The sequence below is a fragment of the Plecotus auritus genome (genome assembly GCF_963455305.1).
Source record: "Plecotus auritus genome assembly, chromosome: 3".
NCBI lineage: Eukaryota > Metazoa > Chordata > Mammalia > Chiroptera > Vespertilionidae > Plecotus > Plecotus auritus.
The window spans coordinates 164,809,840-164,831,472 of record NC_137772.1 but is presented as its reverse complement, the minus strand read 5'-3'; the positions used below and the strand labels follow the sequence as shown (position 1 = coordinate 164,831,472).

Below are 21,633 nucleotides of genomic sequence, written 5' to 3'. Positions count from 1 at the left end.
CTGAGGCCATGCCCCCCACCCAGCGGGGCTTGACGGGGGACCTCAAGGTGCACCCCCATTGCTGGGTCGGGGGAACTCAGACCTCACCCCCTGCCCAGCGGGGCTTGACGGGGGACCTGAGGCTGCACCCCCCTGCTGGTGGGGCTTGACAGGGGACCTGAGGCTGTGCCCCTCTCCCAGTGCCAGGCTGGGGGACCTGAGCCTGCGCCCCCCTGCCTGGCGGGGCTTGACGGGGGACCTCAAGCCATGCCCCCACCCAGCGGGGCTTGACAGGGGAATGTCAGGCCATGTCCCATCTGGCAGGGCTTGACGGGGGACCTCAAGGCACAGCCCCTGCCTTTGTCTGGGCTGGGGGACCTCAGGCCACGCCCCCCATCCTGGTGCTGGGCCAGGGGACCTGAGACTACGCCCCCTGTCCGGCGGGGCTTGACAAAGATGGGACTGGCCAGGTCTTGATCTAGCCCAATGGGGGCAGGGGCTTGACAAAGATGGGACTGGCCAGGTCTCGATCTAGTCCAATGGGGGCAGGGGCCGGCCAGGTCTGGGTCTCATGCGATTTTGAGGCACATGTGGGTGGGCGGGGACTTGACTCTGGGTCCTGTGGTGCGCCCCAGACTCTTAACAGGAGGAAGGTTTTCATATACATTTTACTAATTTTCTTTCATCTCTGACACTTCTATTATAGAGAAAGGGCAAATAGCAATATTAAATTATTTCCTCTAATTAATCCTCTTTTAATGTGCACGAATTTCGTGCACCAGGCCACTAGTATTGAATATAAACTGTAGTTGAAAAGTAAATTTTTTTTTTAATTGAAGGGAAGTTCTGTGAGGCTTTACATTGATTAATTCAGAAATTCTGTAAGTTCAATTGGAATTTGCTGAAAACAAGTGAAATGTAGCTTAGTTTTTCCAAAGATGGAAAGCTTTTACATGTCAGCTATTATATTTTCTGTATTATATTTATAGTCTGTTTCAATCCACAAAGAAACTTTGAAAAAATGTAAATCAGAGTGACATCCCCCTGGCGAACACTGACTGAACAACAATATATAGACCAGATTGCATTTCTGAGAAGTTCAGAAACCAGTTGAGAGATTATAGCACTCCAGGCAAGTGCAAGGCCAAGAGTTTCATTATAGTGGGTAGGAAAGCTCATTGACTTACCTGCTATACCTCATCCCACTCCTGACACAGCGCAGCATAGGCCTGATCAAGAGAAAATTTCCAACTTATGGCTTCTCCTTCAGGTGGGAAAGAAGGATAAAATGTGTAACCAGCATTCTGCCCAAGGGACTGTTTTTTGTTTCACCTAATTCTTGAAGCACTGACAACACCCATGGATGCCTGTGGCCCTGCTGAAAACCCATGGCTTGCTGCAGCATCAGAGACTGCAATACTCCAGGCAAACACCAGGGGGAGCTCCTGAGTCAAAACAGGCAAACCTCTTTAGCTCTGAAATTACACATACAAACCCAGAGGAAACATCAACAAAAAAGGTTTGGGAGGACCCCAAAATTTCTTGCTAGATTGATTGGTTGAGATCTTTTTTGTACAAAACTAATTTATAAAGAGTCACAGTGTTAGCTGTATTTTCAAATGCCCAAATTTAAACAGAAAATAATAAGGCATACAAATAAATGGGAATACATGGGCCTGATCAAAGGAACAAAATAAATCTCCAGAAAGTGACCCTAAGGAAAGGGAGATTGGTTAGTTATTTGTCAAAGAATTTAAAATAACCAACCTAAAGATGCTCAGTGAGCTAAAAGAGAACACAGACAATTAAATGAAATCAGGAAAATAGTGTATGAACAAAGTTACAGAAACTATAAAAGAACCAAACAGAAATTCAGAAACTGAAGAATAATGGTCGTGAAAAATTCCCTAGAACGGGTCAACAGCAGACTGGATCAAGCAGAAGAAAGAACTGGCAGACTTAAAGACAGGCTATTTGAAATTGTCAAGTCAGAGGAACAGAAAAAAGAATTAAGAGACTCTAAGGGACTTATGGGACACTGTCAAATTGACCAATGTATAGATGTCTAGGAATAAAGAAGTGTTTTACTTCATACTCAAAAGTACCTCTGACACCAGAAGTGGGAATTTTTTCCTCCCACACTGACCAATTCTCTGATAGCAAGTAGTCCTACATTTCATCCATAAGTAGTGGGTCACCAGGTAACCCACAACTTCCGTCATACTTAGCTACAAATTAGAGGTTCTCATGAAGTAAAAATACTATATTTAGTAAAAATAATTTGCTAGAGTGGCTCACAAAACCCAGGAAAACATTTTACTTACTAGAGGTATTCCCCACTTTCTAAAAGTTTGCATTAGGCCACTTCACTTTTCTTCACTTACATTAGTACCTGTTTTCATTAACTGAAAGACATGTGTAAAGGATTTTTCCTTTTACAAAAAATGTCAGTACTGTACTAACATTGATCTTTTGTAAAAGCAAGGTAGCATAATGTGAACTATTAAGTGGGGGCTACTGTTTGTTTTAAGCCATTTTGGCTTACAAAAGATTTCATAGTAACTCTTTACTTGGGATAATAAGGGAAACCTGTATTCCTGATACATTACAAAGGATATTTTAAAGGAGACAGATGACCAGGAAGATGAAGAGATACATAGGGTATAGTCTGGAAGGGTCCTGAGAGCAGCAGCTTCTGTCCCCATGAAGTTGGGGTGTGCCACCCTCCTGGCATGTAGATGTGTTCACCAACCTGGAAACTCCTCAACTTCATGCTTTTAGGATTTTTATGTAGGTTTTATCATGGAGGCATCGATTATTAACTCAATTTCCACCCCTCTCCAGATAATTGGGGGTAGGTCTGAAAGTACCATGCTTCTAATTATGGTTTGGTCTTTCTGGCAACCATCTCCTATCCTGGCATCCACTAAGAGTTTCCTCATTAGAGCAAAAGATGCTACTATCACCCAGAAAATTCCAATGGATTTAGGAGCTGTGTCAGATGCTCCTATCACTTAGGACATCACAAGGGTTTTAGGAGATCTGTATCAGGAACTGGGGGTTGAGGTAGGGTGGGCAAAGGCCAGATATTAGAACAAAAGATGCTCCTAGCACTCCTATATACAAGGATTTTAGGAAATTGTGTCAGGAACTAGGGGCAGAGATTATCCTATCTAATAAAGATGGAATATGCTAATTGTCCATCACACCCTCACAAAGATGGCACGACCACAGCCAATAAGGAGGGAATATGCTAATTGACTGCCACGCCCTCAAAGATGGCATCACACACAGCCACAAGATGGCGGCACCCAGTCCCCTCAGCCGCCCAGCTGCCCAGGGCCGGTCCAAGGCACAGGCAAGCCTCGGATGGCGGCCGCCCAGCTGTCCAGGGCCAGCCTGAGGGATGACTTAATGACTGAACAAGCAGGCTGCGTGAGGCGACCAGGCTGGCAGGGAGGCTGTGAGGGGCAACCAGGCTGGCAAGGGGGGCAGTTGGGGGTGACCAGGCTAGCAGGGGGGGTGTTGGGACGATTAGGCTGGCAGGGGGGGGCAGTAAGGGGCGATTAGGCTGGCAGGGGGGCAGTGAGGGGCGACTAGGCCTGGGGGGGGGCAGTTGGGGGCAACCAGGCCGGCGGGGGGGGGGGGCAGTTAGGGGCAACCAGGCCGGCAGAGGGGGGTAGTTGGGGGCAACCAGGCTGGCGGGGTGGGGGCAGTTAGGAGCAATCAGGCTAGCAGGGAGGGGGCAGTTGGGGGTGACCTGGCCAGCACACAGAGGCAGTGAGGTGCGATCAGGCCGGCGGGGGAGGGGGGGCGTTAGGGGCGACCAGGCAGGCAGGCAGGTGAGCAATTAGAAGCCACCGGTCCAGGATTGTGAGAGGGATCCCGGATTGGAGAGGGTGCAGGCTGGGCTAAGGGGACCCCCTCCCCCCAGTGCATGAATTTCGTGCACTGGGCCTCTAGTATCAATTATAAACTACAGTGCTGGGAAGTTAAGCAATTCTCTTCAGCTGCCAAACCCATGCTCTTAACCCCCACTGCATTTTATTACTACACTGTGTTCTTAGTTTTCATTATTTCCCTTCTGCAAGTCTGCCAGTGCAAGTTTCTTGTTCTGCTCCTATATTCTTCATGTTTTGACCTTGGTCTCCTTGATTTGGGGTGGGGGTGGGGGGCAGAAAGAATGGGGAAATAACAGTACAGCCAGCTACAGGAAAGATTGAATGTTACTGCCTCAAGGAAGATAAAGGCCTATTTCTGTACTTTCCTCATCAATTGGGGGTGATAACTAACTGATAAAACTTCCTTTTACAACAATAAGGCAGCTCTAGGACTGTGTTTGCAAAGATGAATCTTCAGAAATATATAAGATATTATTTCCTCGGTGTTATAATTTGTTACATTAGACTTAACATATGGGAAGGTTCAGACATTCTAGTTTCTCCAAGGGCAAAAGTTAGAGGTATGGTTGTTGTGGGGTGAGGTATGTGATTGATGTGGAATGCTACCCTCTTATTTTTCTGTTTTCATTATCTGGTTTAAAGATACATCTTTTAGAGGACATACTAGAGTAGTAATTCTTATACTTTTTAGTTGTAGGACTCCTTTATATTCATAACAAATATTGAGGAGCTTTTGTTTATGTGGATTATTTCTGTCATTATTGTATTAAAAACTATCTAAGATGATACTAAAACCCACACTACATGTTATTTTTTTGAATTTTACTTTTATGAAAAATACCTATATTTTCCAAATAAATAAATGCATTGTTTCATTTTATTTTTTTCAATTCTCTTTAATGTCTGGCTTGATAAAGATAGCTGGATTTTTATATCTTCTATTTTCATTCTTTTGTTTGGGTCAAAGCATATGAAGAAAATCGGATTTCACAAAGATGTATAGTTGGAAAAAGCAGAATTATTTTAATGGCCTTTCAGATAATGGTGGATATTTTTCTTTGATACCACACTAAGCCAGGCCAGTGACACTTTCTTGAAGTGTAAAGTCTGAAGTCATATTAATGACATTTTAATACTCTGTTACATTAAAATTCATTGGTTCATCTTGTGCTTCAGTTATATCTTTTACCATGCATAATTTTAGAATATTATTTTAGTTGTGTAAATATTTCAGCACTTTATATGGTGCCAGAATCACACGTTAATATCACCAATCATTTATCAGATTAAGAAACTATCAAGATTTTGTGGCAGATACAAGTTTCTCCAAATTCTGCTTTTTATTTGAAAGCTTAAATTTTATTATTAGCAATAAATACTGTCAGCTGTTTCCCCTAAAGTGACAGGCTTACTTTGTTAATTTTTGACAAAGTATCTTAATACCCACAAGTCTGAATAGTTATAGTTTGCCATTGCTCTTTTGGTTAAAATGGGGTTCCATAAGGAAAAAGAGTGACTAGGCATAGTTCTTTTTCTCCAGACAGCCGTTGTGCTTTGATACACAGCAAAAGTGCTTCATATGTACTTCCCATTTTGCCACATAGAAAATTAAAAAGACATGCACTTATGGGTCAGATTTAATAAAATGATAATTTATATTTTATTTTTGTTATTTCGATTTCTCTTACCCACCATTATTTTATGTCATCAGTACAAATGTCAGCACATTGAAAATGGCAAGTAATATCTTAGTGTTGTTAGGAAAATAATTATCACCTCGCAGAGCCCTGAAATAGTCCCAGGGACTGCAGTTTGGGAGCTACTACCCTAGGGACTCAGTGTTCTTCCCCCAAATTCACCAGTGTATCTTGTTCTGAAAGGTAGGGGTGAAGGTAACTGATCTTCAAAGGCTAGTTCTGTTAATGTATCTATACTGACTAGAGGAAATTAGAATGCCCTAGTCGTGTTGGGACAGATACAACATGTCAAGTATACTATATTTTTTCCACTTTCTAACATTTGAGCTAGGTGCCTCTCTGCCCTTTGAATCGTTTAGGCTCCATGCTTAGATATCTTTTTAAGGAAGATAACTTTAAGGAATTTATGAAACTTAATTATAAATGGCTAATCTCTCTCTCTCTCTCTCTCCTGCCTTTCACTTACCGCTTTTAATAAGGAATGAATGGGGATACATTGGCTTGTCTAACATAATTTTCTACTTCACATACATTTCTCTAACAGAGGATCTTATCACTAATAATCCCATGCTTGCATTTAAATATTCTAATCCATGTATTAGTATTTCCACCAGGATGCTTTCATCTTAAGCATCACTTATCTCTTGACTTTTATCCTGTAGGAAAGGACTAGAGGAATTCAAAAACATTCATCACCCTTCATGCTAACAGCCGTGGGCAAACTACGGCCTGTGGGCCGGATCCGGCCCGTTTGGCTGTTCTATCCGGCCCACGGAGCCGAAAGAGCGGAGGGTTCTCTTGCTCTCCCCTCCGCTCCTTTACTTTGAATTTATATTAGTTCACACAAACACTCCATCCATGCTTTTGTTCCAGCCCTCCGGTCCAGTTTAAGAACCCATTGTGGCCCTTGAGTCAAAAAGTTTGCCCACCCCTGTTAATGGAATTAATGAAGTATCTTCGTGCGACAATTGGTCTTAAGCCATAGATACTAATCTTGATGCCTACATAGTACTTTCTAAAAAATAAGGATAAACGATTAACCACATTAGCAGATCACTATTGTGAGTTTTCAGGGATGTACTTAGACACTGATTTTTTTTTTCCTGTTAGCTTTTCCATATATAACTACTTTTCCCTTTTTCTCCACTCCCAATTAAGAATTTTAATTTATTTTAAATTAAAAGATTTTATTGGTTTGTCCATAGGAATAAAATAAGAATGGAATTTATAATTCTTAGATTTAAATAAGTATTATTTTAAAATTTTACACTTTTTAGGTAACTGAATGTGAGATATTTCTGTCACTTCTGGTGAAATTTCTGGATGCAGATAAACCACAGTGGCTACGAGCTGTTGCAGTAGAATCAATACACAGACTCTGTGTGCAGCCTCAGCTATTAAGGTAAACCTCAGCAGTATTTTGTTAAATGTGTAGGTTTGTTTTTATGCCAGTAGGAAGTTTAAGTATTTATTTCTAAATATTAGTGATTTGTAAACAAAAAAAGTGGATTGTGTGTATATGAAGAGGTTGGGGTGTTGGTGTGCAAAATAACTGGGTGGTGGTAAAAAGTGTGTTAGTAATTGTCACCAGCCGAATTTACTGAGTTAACATGGCCAAGATAATTTTTTAAGAACATTAACCTCAATCTGAACCTTCATCCTAAGTTAGTAAAAACACTCAAATATGAAGTTTTAAATATAGCATTGAGACTAATTTATCAATGTTACTTGGTATAAAAAAAGTCTAAATATTTTAATATATCCAAACATTTTCCCCAAAAACATTTAAAATTATTTTACAGGTCATTTTGTCAGTCCTATGATATGAAACAACATTCCACCAAGGTTTTTCGTGATATTGTGAATGCACTCGGCTCTTTTATCCAGTCATTGTTTCTTGTTCCTCCTACTGGAAATCCTGCTACTGCAAACCAAGCTGGTAAAGGCTCATTCATATTTTCATTTTTATGTTCTGTCACAGTTTACAGTATTCACTAGTCTGAGAAGATGTTTTATAGATATCTTTGACTAGAGAAATTTAATTACTTAAATGTATTATATCTATTTTATAACCTTTTGTTATATTCATTTATAATATTTTATATTTTACTAGAGGCCCATTGCAGGAAGATTCCTGCAATAGGGCTTCCTGTGGCAGTCTGCTTCCCTCCCTTCTCCCCCGCCCCGCCTGCTTCCTCCCTTCTCCCCCGCCCCACCTGCTTCCCTCCCTACTCCCCCGCCCTGCCTGCTTCCCTCCCTTCTCCACAGCCCCACTTGCTTGCTTCTCCACAGCTTCGCTCCCTTCTGCAACGCTTGGCTTCCTTCTATGCTGTCTTCAGTCTTTGCTCTACTCCTGGATATGCAAATTAACTGCCATCTTGGTTGGATTAATTTGCATACTCGCTCCTGATTGGCTGGTGGGCGTGGCTTGTGGGTGTAGCAGAGGTGCGGTCAATTTGCATATTACTCTTTTATTAGATAGGATACATGAGTGTAAGACTTACACTTGAATAATTTGAGCTCACAGAGGCAACTGTGTTTATTTCTCTCCAGAATATGTTTTCTGATATATTTTTAGTTACGCTAATCACCTAACAAAAGTTTAGATGCTGATCTTCATTTTAGAAAATACCTCATTTGGTGCCTCTCTTTAAAGAGTCTGGTTATTATGTTAGGGGGTCTTTTAGTCTCTCTTTTAACAAAACAGGTGAACTTGATTTAAGTTTGGAAGTCAGTGTCTTCTTGTTTCCCTTAACCTTCTTTCTTTTCCACTTTTTACTATCTGATCAGTGGCTTTTTATTTTTTATTCTCACCTCTGATAAAAAGTGATTAACGAAAGGTATATTATAAAGTTTGTATTTTTACTTATTAGTACCTTTTATATAAAAAAAGAAAATGGTGCTTTGGTGAAACTAGGATACTCTCTAATAGCCAAAGTAGGATTGATAAATTTCATTTATTTGTATAATATCCATTCCTATAGCATAATTTTAAAAATTTTACCAGGTATTTGAATATTATTGATTTGTAATTAAGTAATAACATGGTATCTTTGTTTTCGTCCCCTTATCCAAAAGGAAACAATAATGCAGGTGGCACTGTCTCAGCACCAGCTAACCCGGGAATGTTGGGGATTGGTGGAGGTGTTACTTTACTACCAGCATTTGAATATAGAGGAACTTGGATACCTATTCTGACTATAACAGTACAAGGCAGTGCTAAAGCAACATAGTAAGTAGTAGTAGTAGCATTATTTTGTAAGGAAATATATTGTCGGGAATGATATTTTATCCTAAAATGTTTCTCTCTGCATTATATTTTATATTTTAGACCTAGTATTTAAAACACATTTTAGAACTAATTTTCTTTTGCCGAATTTTGAGAAATTATTTAAGACTGGATTTTTTTTTTTAAATACTATTTGTAGGTTGTTAGCAGCATTATAAAACAAAATGTGATTTCTTTACCTAAGGACCTATTCAGCTGTCTGTATGGAGTTTTAAGTATATGGCTTGATTTCATACACTGTGAACTTAGGTTTTCTAATACTGAGTGACCTTTAGCAAATTAGTTCACCTTTTAGACATTTTAGTTTCCTTATCTATGAAAAGAGAGTAGAGATATATCAACTTTTCAGCTAGAAATTATTGGGTGTTCTTTTGCACATGGATTAATTAGTATGTTCACATTGGAGCTTCCCTGTTGAATTGGTGTCTTTCATTAATTCATTGTGAGGTTCCGTCTAAAATTATTTTCACTATTTTCTTTGAAGGCAAGGCACACATATAAATCTTAATTGTGTGTTCTGTTTTTTTAGACTTTTAAGTGTGTAATAATTTGAAAAGTTAACTAATGTATAGACATAAGTAGTTTCGACATAAGTATTAGTAACATACTCTTTTAAATTTATTTCAGTATGGCTCCCTTCAAAGTTGGGCTTGTGACGCTTTTTGCAATATGACCTTAAGTTTAAAATATTTAAATAAATGCATTACATTTTATTTAAGAGTAGAATTGATGTAGTAATTCTAATATCACTGAAACAGTTAGGTAAGGAAGTGTGGGCTTTGTTTTACGTTTGTGATATAAATAAAAAGTATAGATTACCTTTGTCTCTTACCTATTTTAGCACTTAAAGTCTACACCATAGAATTTGGGAATTAGAGTTTTTTATATTTAGGACTATTTTTATAGGTTTTAGTTGCACTTTACCAATAGATTATTATGTTCTTTAAAAATAGAGGTTTGTTTAACAAGATGCCTAATATTCATTGGTTTAGTATGTGGCTCTATGAGGCTAATTAGTCTGACAAGGATTAGACCCAAAAACTTTACCCATTTGAGCTTAAATTTCTTGATCAATAATATACATATATTTTTATTGATTACCTGAATTTTACAATGCTCAGAGTTGGCACTTATTAGGGGTTAAATTGATAGGCTTTAGAATCAGACTTGGGCTAAAAACTGCTGATTAATAACTGTATCGCCTTAGTCCATCATCCAGGGTTTTTGTGAGGAGTTAAATGAGATAATATATATAAAAAACTAGTCTCAGGTTAAGAGTTAATTTCGCAATAAATAATAGCTATACATTGTATTTTTATTTTTTATTCTAGGTTTTACATTTTTAATAAATTTACTGCCTTATCAAGACTTGATTATGATTCAGGGACATTTACACTTTGGAATAGGAAATAACTTTTATTAGCTTTTCTTAGTAATTTTGATTTTGTTTTTGAGATATAATTCATATACCATAAAATTCACCCTTTTATTAGCCCTTGACTGGGAATCAAACCTGAGACCCTTCAGTGCCCAGGCCAATTCTCTAACCACTGAGCACATTGGCCAAGGCTATAGTTTTTTTTTTCATTTTAATGAATTCAATTTGTCTTTTTTTTTTCTTTGTTGTTTGTGCTTTTGATATCATATCTAACAATTCATTGCCTAATTTGAGGTCATGAAGACTTTTGCCCATGTTTTCTTCTAAGAGTTTTTAGGTTCAGCTCTTATATTTAGGTCATTGATTCATTTCGAGTTCATTTTTGTATATGGTTTAAAGTAGGGCTCCAATATCACTCTTTTACATGTGAACACCCAGTTCCAGCACCATTAATTCTTTCCCCCTTGAATTATTCTCTCTATATTGAATTATCTCAACATATCTTAAAGGAAGTTAAAACCATAATCCCCTATTTGCCATGATATAAGACAAAAGATTTCTTGCCCTTTGAAAGCCTTGTCCTAACCATGGGTAAAAATTGCTCTGAAGTTTGAAGTTGACGCACTGATGCTCTGTTATTCTCATTGTGTTAGCAGATTGTATCTGAGGTGATAGGTGAGCTCAGTATCTCACAATACTTTTCCCCAGTGAGCAAGCATCTTCCTTTTTATGGGATTGATTTGATTTGATAATACCTATTTTATTTATTCATTATTATTTTTTTAATCTTTATTGTTGAGAGTACTTTAGAGGTCCCCATTTTTCTCCCATTGTCCCCCTCCAACCGGTTCCTGCCCTGCCCCAGGCCTTCACCACCCTGCTGTCTGTGTCCACAGGTAAAATCTTGGTTAATCTCTTCCAACCTCCCTCCTCCTTTCCTTCTGAGATTCGTTAGTCTGTTTCATGCTTACATGCCTCTGATTCTATTTTATTCGCCAGTTTATCTTGTTTATTAGATTTTTTTTCATTTCTTTTGATTTTTAGATTCAGTTATTGATAGATATGTTTTTGTTGCCATTTTATTGTTCATATTTTTTATTTCTTCTCCTCCTCCTCCTCCTCTTCCTTTTCCTTCTTCTCCTTCAATATTTCATGTAATACTGATTTGGTGGTGATGAACTCCTTTAGCTTTTTCTTGTTTGTGAAGCTCTTTATCTGACCCTTAGTTCTAAATGAAAGTTTTGTTGGGTAGCGTAATCTTGGTTATAGGTCCTTGCTATTCATCACTTTGAATATTTCTTGCCACTCCCTTCTGGCCTGCAGAGTTTCTGTTGAGAAGTCAGCCAACAGTCATATATATGGGTGCTATCTTGTAGTTAACCAACTGCTTTTCTCTTGCTGCTTTTAAGAGAAAATTCTCTCTTTGTCTTTAACCCTTGGCATCTATACTAATAAAAGGGTAATAGGCTAATTAGACCTGGTCGACCAAACATCTTCCGGACATCCGACTTCCTTCCAGACAAGGCCACGGTGGTGGGGGCTGAGGCAGAGACGGTTAGGGGTGATCAGGCCAGTGGGGAAGCAAGCACTTAGGGGTGAGATCAGGCCAGTGAAGGGGAGCAAGCAGTTAGGGGCGAGATCAGGCTGGTGTGGGGGAGCAAGCAGTTAGGGGGCAATCAGGCCGGCAGGGGAGGGCAATTAGGGGGTAGTCAGGCTGGCAGGGGAGGGCAGTTGGGGGCGATCAGGCCGGCAGGAGAGGGCTGTTGCAGGCAATCAGGCTGGCAGGAGAGGGCAGTTGGGGGTGATCAGGCCGGCAGGGGAGCGTTTAGGTGGCGATCAGGCCGGCAGGAAGAGGTGGTTAGGGGCAATCAGGCAGGCGAGCAGTTAGGAGCCAGCAGTCCTGGATTGTAAGAGGGATGTCCCACAGGAATAGGGCCTAAACCGGCAGTTGGACATCCCCTGAGGGGTCCCAGATTGGAGAGGGTGCAGGCTGGGCTGAGGGACATCTCCCCCTCCCCGTGCATGAATTTCTTGCTCTGGGCCTCTAGTCTATATAATAAAAGCCTAAGCAACCATTACGGTGGAACGACCAGAACGACTGGTCGCTATGATGCACACTGACAATCAGGGGGCAGATGCTCAACACAGGAGCTGCCCCCTGGTGGTCAGTGCACTCCCACAGGGGGAGTGCTGCTCAGCCAGATGCCAGGCTCACAGCTGGCAAGCGCAGCGCGGGTGCCTCTCCTGCTTCGGTGGCAGTGCCAAGGGGCAGAGAGCCAAGTGGTAAGGAGCAGCGAGCAGGTGGGCGGTAAGCAGTGAGCAGTCCGGGACTGCGAGAGGGATGTCCACCTGCTGGCTTAGGCCCACTTACCAGGGAGTGGGCCTAAGCCGGCAGGTGGACATCCCCCGAGGGGTCCCAGTCTGTGAGAGGGCACAGGCTGGGCTGAGGGACCCCTCCACCCCCTGTGCATGAATTTCGTGCACCTGGCCTCTAGTTTTAATTATGACGTGTCTTGGTGTGGGCCTCTTTGGGGTTCCTCTTGTTTGGGACTCTGTACTTTCTGGACTTGTAAGTCTATTTCTTTCACCAGGTAGGGGAAGTTTTCTGTCATTATTTCTTCAAATAGGTTGTAAATATCTTTTTCTCTCTTCTCCTTCTGACACCCCGTAATGCAATTGGTATGCTTGAAGTTGTCCCAGAGGCTCCTTACACTATCTTCATATTTTTGGATTCTTTCTCTTTTTTTTGCTCTTCTGCTTGCGTGTTTTTTGCTTCCTCATATTCGTTGATTTGCTTCTTGGAATCCGCTACTCTACTGTTAAATCCCTATAAATTATTCTTTATTTCAGTTAAGGTATGCTTAATTTCTGACTGGTCCTTTTTCATGTCTTTGACATTCTCACTTAGATCCTTGAAAGTCTTATAAAGATCCTTGTTTAACCTTATAACTATGGTTATGAACTCTGTATCCAATAGTTTGCTTGTTTCCATGTCTCCGCATTTTGGCTGCTTCCTTGTGTTTGTTTCTATGTATTAGGTAGAGCTGCTATGTCTCCTGGGTTTGGTAGAATGGCCTTGTGTAGTAGGTGTTCTGTAGGGCCCAGTGGCTCAGCCCCTCAGTCACCTGAGCTGGGCACTCTAGGAGCGCCCTGTGTGGGCTGTGTGCACAGTCTAATAGTTGAGCCTTGATTGCTGTTGGCATCACTGGGAGGAATTTACCTCTAGGCTAATCAGCTGTGAGGACCAGCTACAACTACAGTGGGAGAGCTGCTGTGCAGAAAATATCCCTATGGAGCAGGACTTGCTTCAGTGGGGCTTTGGTGCTCACCAAGTCTGCCTCTTGAGTGTGTTGCTTGTGGATGTGTAGGTTTGTAATCTGATATGGTCTGAAGCTGTCCACCGGGTACACTGGTTCTAGGGCCTCCAGAGAGGTGCAAAGTTAGCCATTGCATGGGGCCACCCTGCAGGAGCTATTTGTATGGTGCTTGGAGATGCCCAGGTGAGGCCCAGCTGTGAAGCAAGGCAGGCTGTTGCTCTTGCAGGGTCTTAGGCCTTTTATTGATCAGTTTGGGGCATGCTGACAACAGCTGCAGCTTGTTTGAAAGATTTTAGCAGAGTCTGAAGTGTGAGCAAGGACAGGCCATTCATCTAGAAAAGCCGCTGCAAACATGTTGGGTGGGACTGAAAATTGGATGGGGTGAGGTCTCAGGGAATCACCAGGATGGAGCAAACAGTGTGGGCCATGCTGATGGACACTCAGATATGGCTGCCAGTCAGCCCTACCACTGGAGAGGTCCCAGCACAGGAACGGTGACCTCTGCAAGCACCCCCCCGTCTGGGAGAAAGCCACCCCCGAGTTCCTGCCCTGATGCCAGATAATCCAGTTCCTCCCATATGTGTTTGAGTCCCCCAGAGCCATTGCCCAGTGCTGGAGATCAGAGGAAGAGGGACCTTGTAAGTTTGTGCGTGGGCCCTTTAAAAGGAACACCTTAGTCTCCAGCAGCCTCTCTGTCACTCAGCCACAATCCCTGCTGGTTTTTACAGCCTGAAGTTATGGGGACTTCTCTTCCCAGCTCTGGGATCCTGGGCTGGGGATCTGGTGTGGGGCTGGGATCCCATGCTCCTCACAGGCAGCCTCCGCAGAGACAATCTTCCACCAGATTAAGCACACATAGGTGTCGGACCAGCCCGTTCCCTGGCTCCAGCCCTCTTACCAGTCGCAATGTGCTTTCTTCTTTACTTCTCTAGTTGCAGAACTTTCATTCAGCCAGCTTTCAGGCAGTTCTGAATGTTGGTTGTTCTGTATTTTAGTTGTAATTTTGATGTGGTTCATTAACACCTTATTTTAAAAGCACCAAGTAAGAGTTTGAGATGTTTTATAGTCAGTTTAAGTCTTACTCTATTTTGTATGTATGTATGTATGTATTTATTTATTTACTTTAAAATCCTTTATTGTTTAAAGTATTACATATGTCTCCTTCCCCGCCACCCCATTGACCTCTCCCTGGCCACCCCCACCCCCTAAAGCACATGCCCTCACCCCCTAGTGTCTGTGTCTATTGGTTATGCTTACATGCATGCATACAAGTCCTTTGGTTGATCTCTTACCCCCCACCCCAGTCTTTATTTTTTTAATATCAACAATTCATGAAAATATTGGCACGATTGGGGGAGGGGGGAGAGGCAAAAACTAAATTATTCAAATAATTAGTATGGCAGTGGTCAGGCTGTAATTTTTCTAATCAGTTTCGTAGATGTAGGAAGAGAAAACAAACAGTAATGTCCACTTACTTTTACTATTCTATTAAATTTAATTTCTAGAATCTACATATTATAGAACTAATTTCATGTATTTTCATCATTGTAGCTTCTCATTAGTGTTCTGTTTTTTTCATAATTTCAGCCTAGAGATGTTGGACAAAGTTGAGCCCCCAACTATACCAGAAGGTTATGCCATGTCTGTGGCATTCCATTGTTTGCTAGATCTTGTCCGTGGCATCACTAGTATGATTGAAGGAGAGTTGGGAGAGACTGAAACGGAATGTCAGCCTAGCAGTGAAGCCGCTTCTTCAACAACACAGTCATCAGAACAGCAAGAATTACAGTCAACAGCAGACGAAATGGATAAGGAAATAGGTATGTTATTGTGATTCTATATTTTTAATTTTATTTGGAAATAATTTGAAATTTATAGAGAAGTTGCAAAAATAAGAGTTCTTATATATTCTTCACCCTGATTTCCCAATTGTTAACACCACCCTATTTGTGTTATCATTCTCTATTATATACATGTCACTATACTTTTTTTCTGGGCCATTTGAGTAAGTTGCAGACATGAGGCCCCATTTTTCCTTAATTTAATATGTATTTTCTAGAATTAAGGACAGTTTTCTACGTAACTACTGTACAGTTCCCATCAGAAATTTAGCATCAGTCCAGCATTACCATCGAATTCCAGACCCCATTTAAATTTTGCCAGTTGCCCCTTTATATTCCTGGATCACATATTAAGTTAATTCTATGACTCTGTACTGTCCTTTAATCTGGGAAAGTTCCTTAATTCTTTTCATGTTCTATATGACCTTGACATTTTTTAAGAGTACAGACTTGTCAATTTTGGTTTGTCTTTTGGTTCCTCATAATTAGATTCAATTTAATCATTTTTGGCAGAACTACAACAGAAATGTTGCTATGCTATTCTTACTGTGTTCAACAAATGTCAATATGTTTCATAATTGGTGACATTAACTTTTATCATTTGGTTAATATGATGTCTACCATATTTTTTCTGTGTAAAGTTAATTATTAACTTTTTGTGGAGAAATACTTTTGAGACCTTTACTTTAAAAGAGATTGCCCTTCTCCCTCATTTTTTTTCATTTATTTATTTATATTAGTATAAATTCTTAAATTCCTGTTTTATTCAAAGGATTATAATCTATGATTATCCTTATTTGGTTTGACTCTCAGATATCTTCAACAGGGCCACTGGGGACCCCTTTTCAAGATAGCACATGTGCCTCGTGTCCTTTTGTCATTTTCTGAGCACTCTTACTATCTAATACAACAAAATGTTCCAAGCTTATCTTGTTTTTTTCTTGCCCAGTTCAGCAATCTGTTATTTTTCCAAGGAGTTCTAGTTCTTTTGGTGGAGAATAGTATTTAGAAACTAATACATGGGCACTAGGTATACTTCTTGGTACTTGAATAGGAAATACACACACACAAGAACACATCTCTCTACATTTAAAAAAATATTTCTCTGTGTAATACCAAGAGGTCACACCAATTTTTCCAATTCCAGTTTAATATGACAAGATCTATTTTTAGATTTCCATATTTGTAATTCCCTTCTTCCATAGAGAGAAACTTGATCCCATTTTACTCAACGTATTTTCTTTTTTTGCTTGATCCCCAATGTATATAATCAATCTTATTACATAGACTCATTGCCAGCTGGTCACATAGGGTGAAAGTTTGGCCCAATGAAGGGGAAAGGAATAGGAATTGATCTGATATGTATACTTAAAAGATATAAGTAAACTTGTATATAGAAATATCTTATTGATATTTTAAAATAATTTCGTTTTAAGGCTTGCTAAATTCTGAAACTATAATGTGGTTTTTAAGTTTTTATTTATTCAGATATATTTTAAATATAATAGCTTTTGTATTGAATAGTTGAGTTATTGGTGTAATATTTGATATATTGTAAAATGACCAGGGAGATTTTAGAATTTGACATATTGTCAAGTACTATGACATCTATAATTATCATCAAGTAGTTTATTTTTATTTGTTTTAAGTTAATAGAGCTGTTTGGGAAGAAATGGTGAATGCCTGCTGGTGTGGTCTACTTGCTGCTCTCTCACTCCTTCTTGATGCCAGGTATTAAGTCTTTGTAAGTTTTATATTGCATTTGACAATTTAAAAAACCCACTAAAATAGTTTACTTAAATTTGTCCTAAGAATTATTTTCTAATTTTAGTTTATATATATGTATAATATTATTCTTTGTTTTATTTTGTTCATTTTTTTAGAATGGTTTACTGATTCCTAAAGAGAGAGGAAAGGAGAAGGGGGGGGCGGAGAGAGAGAGAGGGGAGAGAGAGAGAGAGAGAGAGAGAGAGAGAGAGAGAGAGAGAAAGAGAAACATTGATGTGAGAGCACAACATTGATCAGCTGCCTCCTGCATACCCCCTACCAGGAATTGAGCCCACAACCAGGCATGTGCCCTGATCGGGAATTGAACTGGCAACCTCCTGGTGCAGGGGCTGATGCCCAACCAACTGAGCCATACCAGCCAGGGCATTATTCTTTGTTTTGATTCTCCTCCCCTATTCTATCCTTGCCTTGCTCCCCACCAGAATTGTTAGTGATTTAGGAAAAAACAATCCTAAAATTACAGAATGACTGTTTCATTTCAAGCCTTACTATTACAATTATTATAATCATAGTATTCAATTTCTTTGCTGTTTTTCTTCAGAATCGCAGAATTTACTGATTTTAAAATGCTTGATATTTTTAATTTTCAGGTATATGTTAGTTAACATTCCTTCTTAAGTATATTGATTTTGACAATTTTTAATAAATTTTCTTAAAACTTCCTTGAGCCCTAACCGGTTTGGCTCAGTGGATAGAGCGTCAGCCTGCGAACTCAAGGGTCCCAGGTTCAATTCCGGTCATGGGCATGTACCTTGGTTGTGGGCACATCCCCAGTAGGGGGCGTGCAGGAGGCAGCTGATCGATGTTTCTAACTCTCTATCCCTCTCCCTTCCTCGCTGTAAAAAAATCAATAAAATATATTTTGCCAAAACCGGTTTGGCTCAGTGGATAGAGCGTCGGCCTGTGGACTGAAAGGTCCCAGGTTCGATTCCGGTCAAGGGCACGTAACTTGGTTGCGGGCACATCCCCAGTAGGAGGTGTGCAGGAGGCAGCTGATCGATGTTTCTCTCTCATCGATGTTTCTAACTCTCTATCCCTCTTCCTTCCTCTCTGTAAAAAAGCAATAAAATATTAAAAAAAAAAAAAAACTTCCTTGAATACCTAATTCCACATAGTTTGCACTGTAATTAAAAATAAATTAATCATATTAATCACTAATGAAATGCTATATTTTTTCAGCACAGATGAAGCTGCCACTGAGAATATTTTAAAAGCTGAACTGACTATGGCTGCTCTTTGTGGAAGACTGGGCCTAGTAACTTCAAGAGATGCCTTTATAACTGCAATATGCAAAGGTTCCCTGCCTCCCCATTATGCTCTTACTGTATTGAATACCACCACTGCAGCCACCTTTTCCAATAAATGTAAGACTTCAGTTTACTCAAAGTTCTCTTCATCTAGTGGGCTGATATGGCATAGAGAAAAGATTATAGAACTTCTTAGTTCAAGCCTCTGCTCTTCTATTCACTGACTCTGTGAACTCTGTGAGAAGTTAATGTCCCTGAACCTCAGTTACTTTCATCTTTTAAAAACAGTGGAAATGAGGGTAGGGGAAAATAATATTAATTTTAAGCAATAATGGTGAAGATAAATCTGGAAATCCTTTGTAAACTATAATATATTGTCAAAATGGTGATGTTTTATATGTTTTTTCCAATGGAACTAGTAGAACAATAATGTTTGCAACTAGTTATATTAAATTGATATTCAAAAATTTTTTCCTTGTTTAATACTTTCAACATTCAAGTTTCTTCCATGCAATGTAAATATATTTCAATAAGATATTCAGTTTTTAAACTGCAAATGTAAATTTTGGTCTGTAACTTTAATTGAAAAGTTTACTGGGAATACATGTTTAAAATAGAGTTCTAATTCTATTTTAAATTCTTACAAAGAAATCTACCAAAGTTATATAATTTGTTAAAGTTACATAGAAAATTAATTTACTTAATATTTGCTTAACTTGTCTTTGCCCTTCCCGAGTTTTAAAAATGTTTGCATATAGGTAACTAAGTCATCATTGAATTTAGTTTTGTCAAATTAATGTCTTAAAATATAACATTACTTTGAATGCAACATAAAAATTATATTTGAATTACTTAGGTATTCGTTTCTATTGTAGCATATTCCATTCAGGGCCAAAGTGTTATGATGATAAGTCCATCAAGTGAATCTCACCAGCAAGTAGTGGCAGTGGGTCAGCCCCTAGCAGTCCAGCCTCAAGGAACAGTAATGGTAGAGTACTCGTTCTTTTCTTGTTAGCCAATTAACTTTCAAGGAAACTTTTGTATCTTTTTTGTGTGTTTGCCAAAATGTATCTTTATACTTATTTACTTTCTTTTACCTGGTTGTTATCTTTAGAAGAAATTAGATAAATATGCAGTTAACATTATCATAATCAACTATGATAACTTTTTTTAAAATTTCTTTATTGATTAAGGTATTACATATGTGTCCTTATCCCCCCTATCATCCCCCCATCTCCCCCCACTCATGCCCTCACCACCCTGTTGTCTGTGTCCATTGGTTAGGCTTATATGCATGCATACAAGTACTTTGGTTGATCTCTCCCCCATACCCTCTAAGGTTTGATGGTCTGTGATAACAGAACTTTTAAGGAAATGAATGTATTCTGTGTAAAACCATCCAAACCTATTTTCTTAGTATTTTTAGTGCTTTTTTAATACTAGAGGCCCGGTGCACAAAATTCGTGCAAGGGGGAGGGTGTCCCTCAGCACAGCCTGCACCCTCTTAATCTGGGACCCCTCGAGGGATGTCCGACTGCGTGTTTAGGGCCAATCCTACCAGGATCGGGCCTAAACGGGCAGTCGGACATCCCTCTCACAATCCAGGACTGCTGGCTCCCAACTGCTCGCCTGCCTGCCTTCCTGATTGCCCCTAACCACTTCTGCCTGCCAGCCTGATCACCCCCTAACCACTCCCCTACCAGCCTGATTGATGCCTAACTGCTCCCCTGCCAGCCTGGTCACCCCTAACTGCCCTTCCCTGCAGGCCCGGTCGCCCCCAACTTCCCTCCCCTGCAGGCCTGGTCACCCCTAACTGCCCTCCCTGCTTGCCTGATCACCCAAAACTGCCCTCCCTTGCAGGCCTGGTCCCTCCCAACTGCCCTCCCCTGCTGGCCATCTTGTGGTGGCCATCTTGTGTCCAAATGGGGGCAGCCATCTTTGACCACATGGGGACAGCCATCTTGTGTGTTGGAGTGATAGTCAATTTGCATATTACTCTTTCATTAGATAGGATAGAGGCCTGGTGCACGGGTGGGGGCTGGCTAGTTTGCCCTGAAGGGTGTCCCAGATCAGGGTGGGGGTTCCCTTGGGGTGTGGGGCGGCCTGGGAGAAGGGCCTGTGGTGGTTTGCAGGCTGGCCATGCCCCCTGGCAACCCAAGTGGAGGCCCTGGTATCTGGGGTTTATTTATCTTCTATAATTGAAACTTTGTAGCCTGGAGCGGAGCCAAGCCTCCTTCTCACTCTGTGGCTGCCGCCATTTTTCTTGGGATTTATCTGTCTTCTATAATTGAAACTCTGTAGCCTTGAGTGGAGGCCTGGGCCGGCCAGGGTGTGCGGAAAGCTTGGCTTCCTCCATTGCCGGGGAAACCCAAACCTCCTGCTCGCTCTGTGGCTGCAGCCATCTTGGTTGGGTTAATTTGCATACTCGCTCCTGATTGGCTTGTGGGCGTGGCTTGTGGGTGTAGCAGAGTGATGGTTAGTTTGCATATTACTCTTTTATTAGATAGGATGATAATGCTGCTGTACAGGCTTTTAATTTTCAAGAATGCGTAACAGGTCTGCAAATATATCCTTTTTTAATATAGTTAACATCCAAAAATATCCAATGTATGAGGACTTTACTTAACTTGGCACACTGTCATGGGGCTGTTCTTGGAACATCGTGGCAACTTGTCTTGGCAACTCTACAGGTATGTTGTAGTCTCTGGATCAGAGGTCAGTATTGTTTTATATCTGAGTGCTAACAATTAAACTAAGCAATGTCCATTGGTACTTTGAACAGGCTGAAGGAATAAGCAGTAAATATGAAAAGGGAGAAGTTGGAAGGGAAAGAAGACATGGCTTATGTTGTATGAAATAATGGAATACTTCTCATAATGGCCTATGTTCTAGACTAAGTTCTAATGCTTATGCTTGGTGTAATAAGTATTTTATATGACTATTAATTGCTGATTTAAATTTGGTTGTTAGAAGCCTACTACTGATTTTAGTTTTAGTTAGTAAAAGTTATTACCAAGTTTTAATTTTCATTATTAGAATTTTTATGCTTATAAATTCCTTTGTTTTGATTTTTAAAAACATTTTCAGCATCTTGTATGGATTCTGGGATTAAAGCCTAGTAGTGGTGGTGCCTTGAAACCTGGGAGAGCTGTAGAAGGACCCAGTACAGTAAGTTCTAATCATTCTTATGCAATT

At 40.3% G+C, this 21,633-nt stretch overlaps 1 protein-coding gene across 4 annotated transcripts in view; it reads left to right on the top strand.

The window, feature by feature from the left end:
* The window catches only part of MON2 (MON2 homolog, regulator of endosome-to-Golgi trafficking), a 125,608-nt gene that overhangs the window by 48,784 nt on the left and 55,191 nt on the right, over positions 1-21,633 (top strand). For all 4 annotated transcript variants that reach the window (XM_080659850.1, XM_080659849.1, XM_080659852.1 and 1 more), the window contains 9 exons: positions 6,856-6,980; positions 7,381-7,517; positions 8,657-8,810; positions 15,150-15,382; positions 17,053-17,134; positions 18,371-18,555; positions 19,314-19,426; positions 21,024-21,128; positions 21,526-21,606. In XM_080659850.1, coding sequence (XP_080515976.1) covers positions 6,856-6,980; positions 7,381-7,517; positions 8,657-8,810; positions 15,150-15,382; positions 17,053-17,134; positions 18,371-18,555; positions 19,314-19,426; positions 21,024-21,128; positions 21,526-21,606 — 1,215 coding nt within the window. The remainder of the gene's footprint in view (positions 1-6,855; positions 6,981-7,380; positions 7,518-8,656; positions 8,811-15,149; positions 15,383-17,052; positions 17,135-18,370; positions 18,556-19,313; positions 19,427-21,023; positions 21,129-21,525; positions 21,607-21,633) is intronic.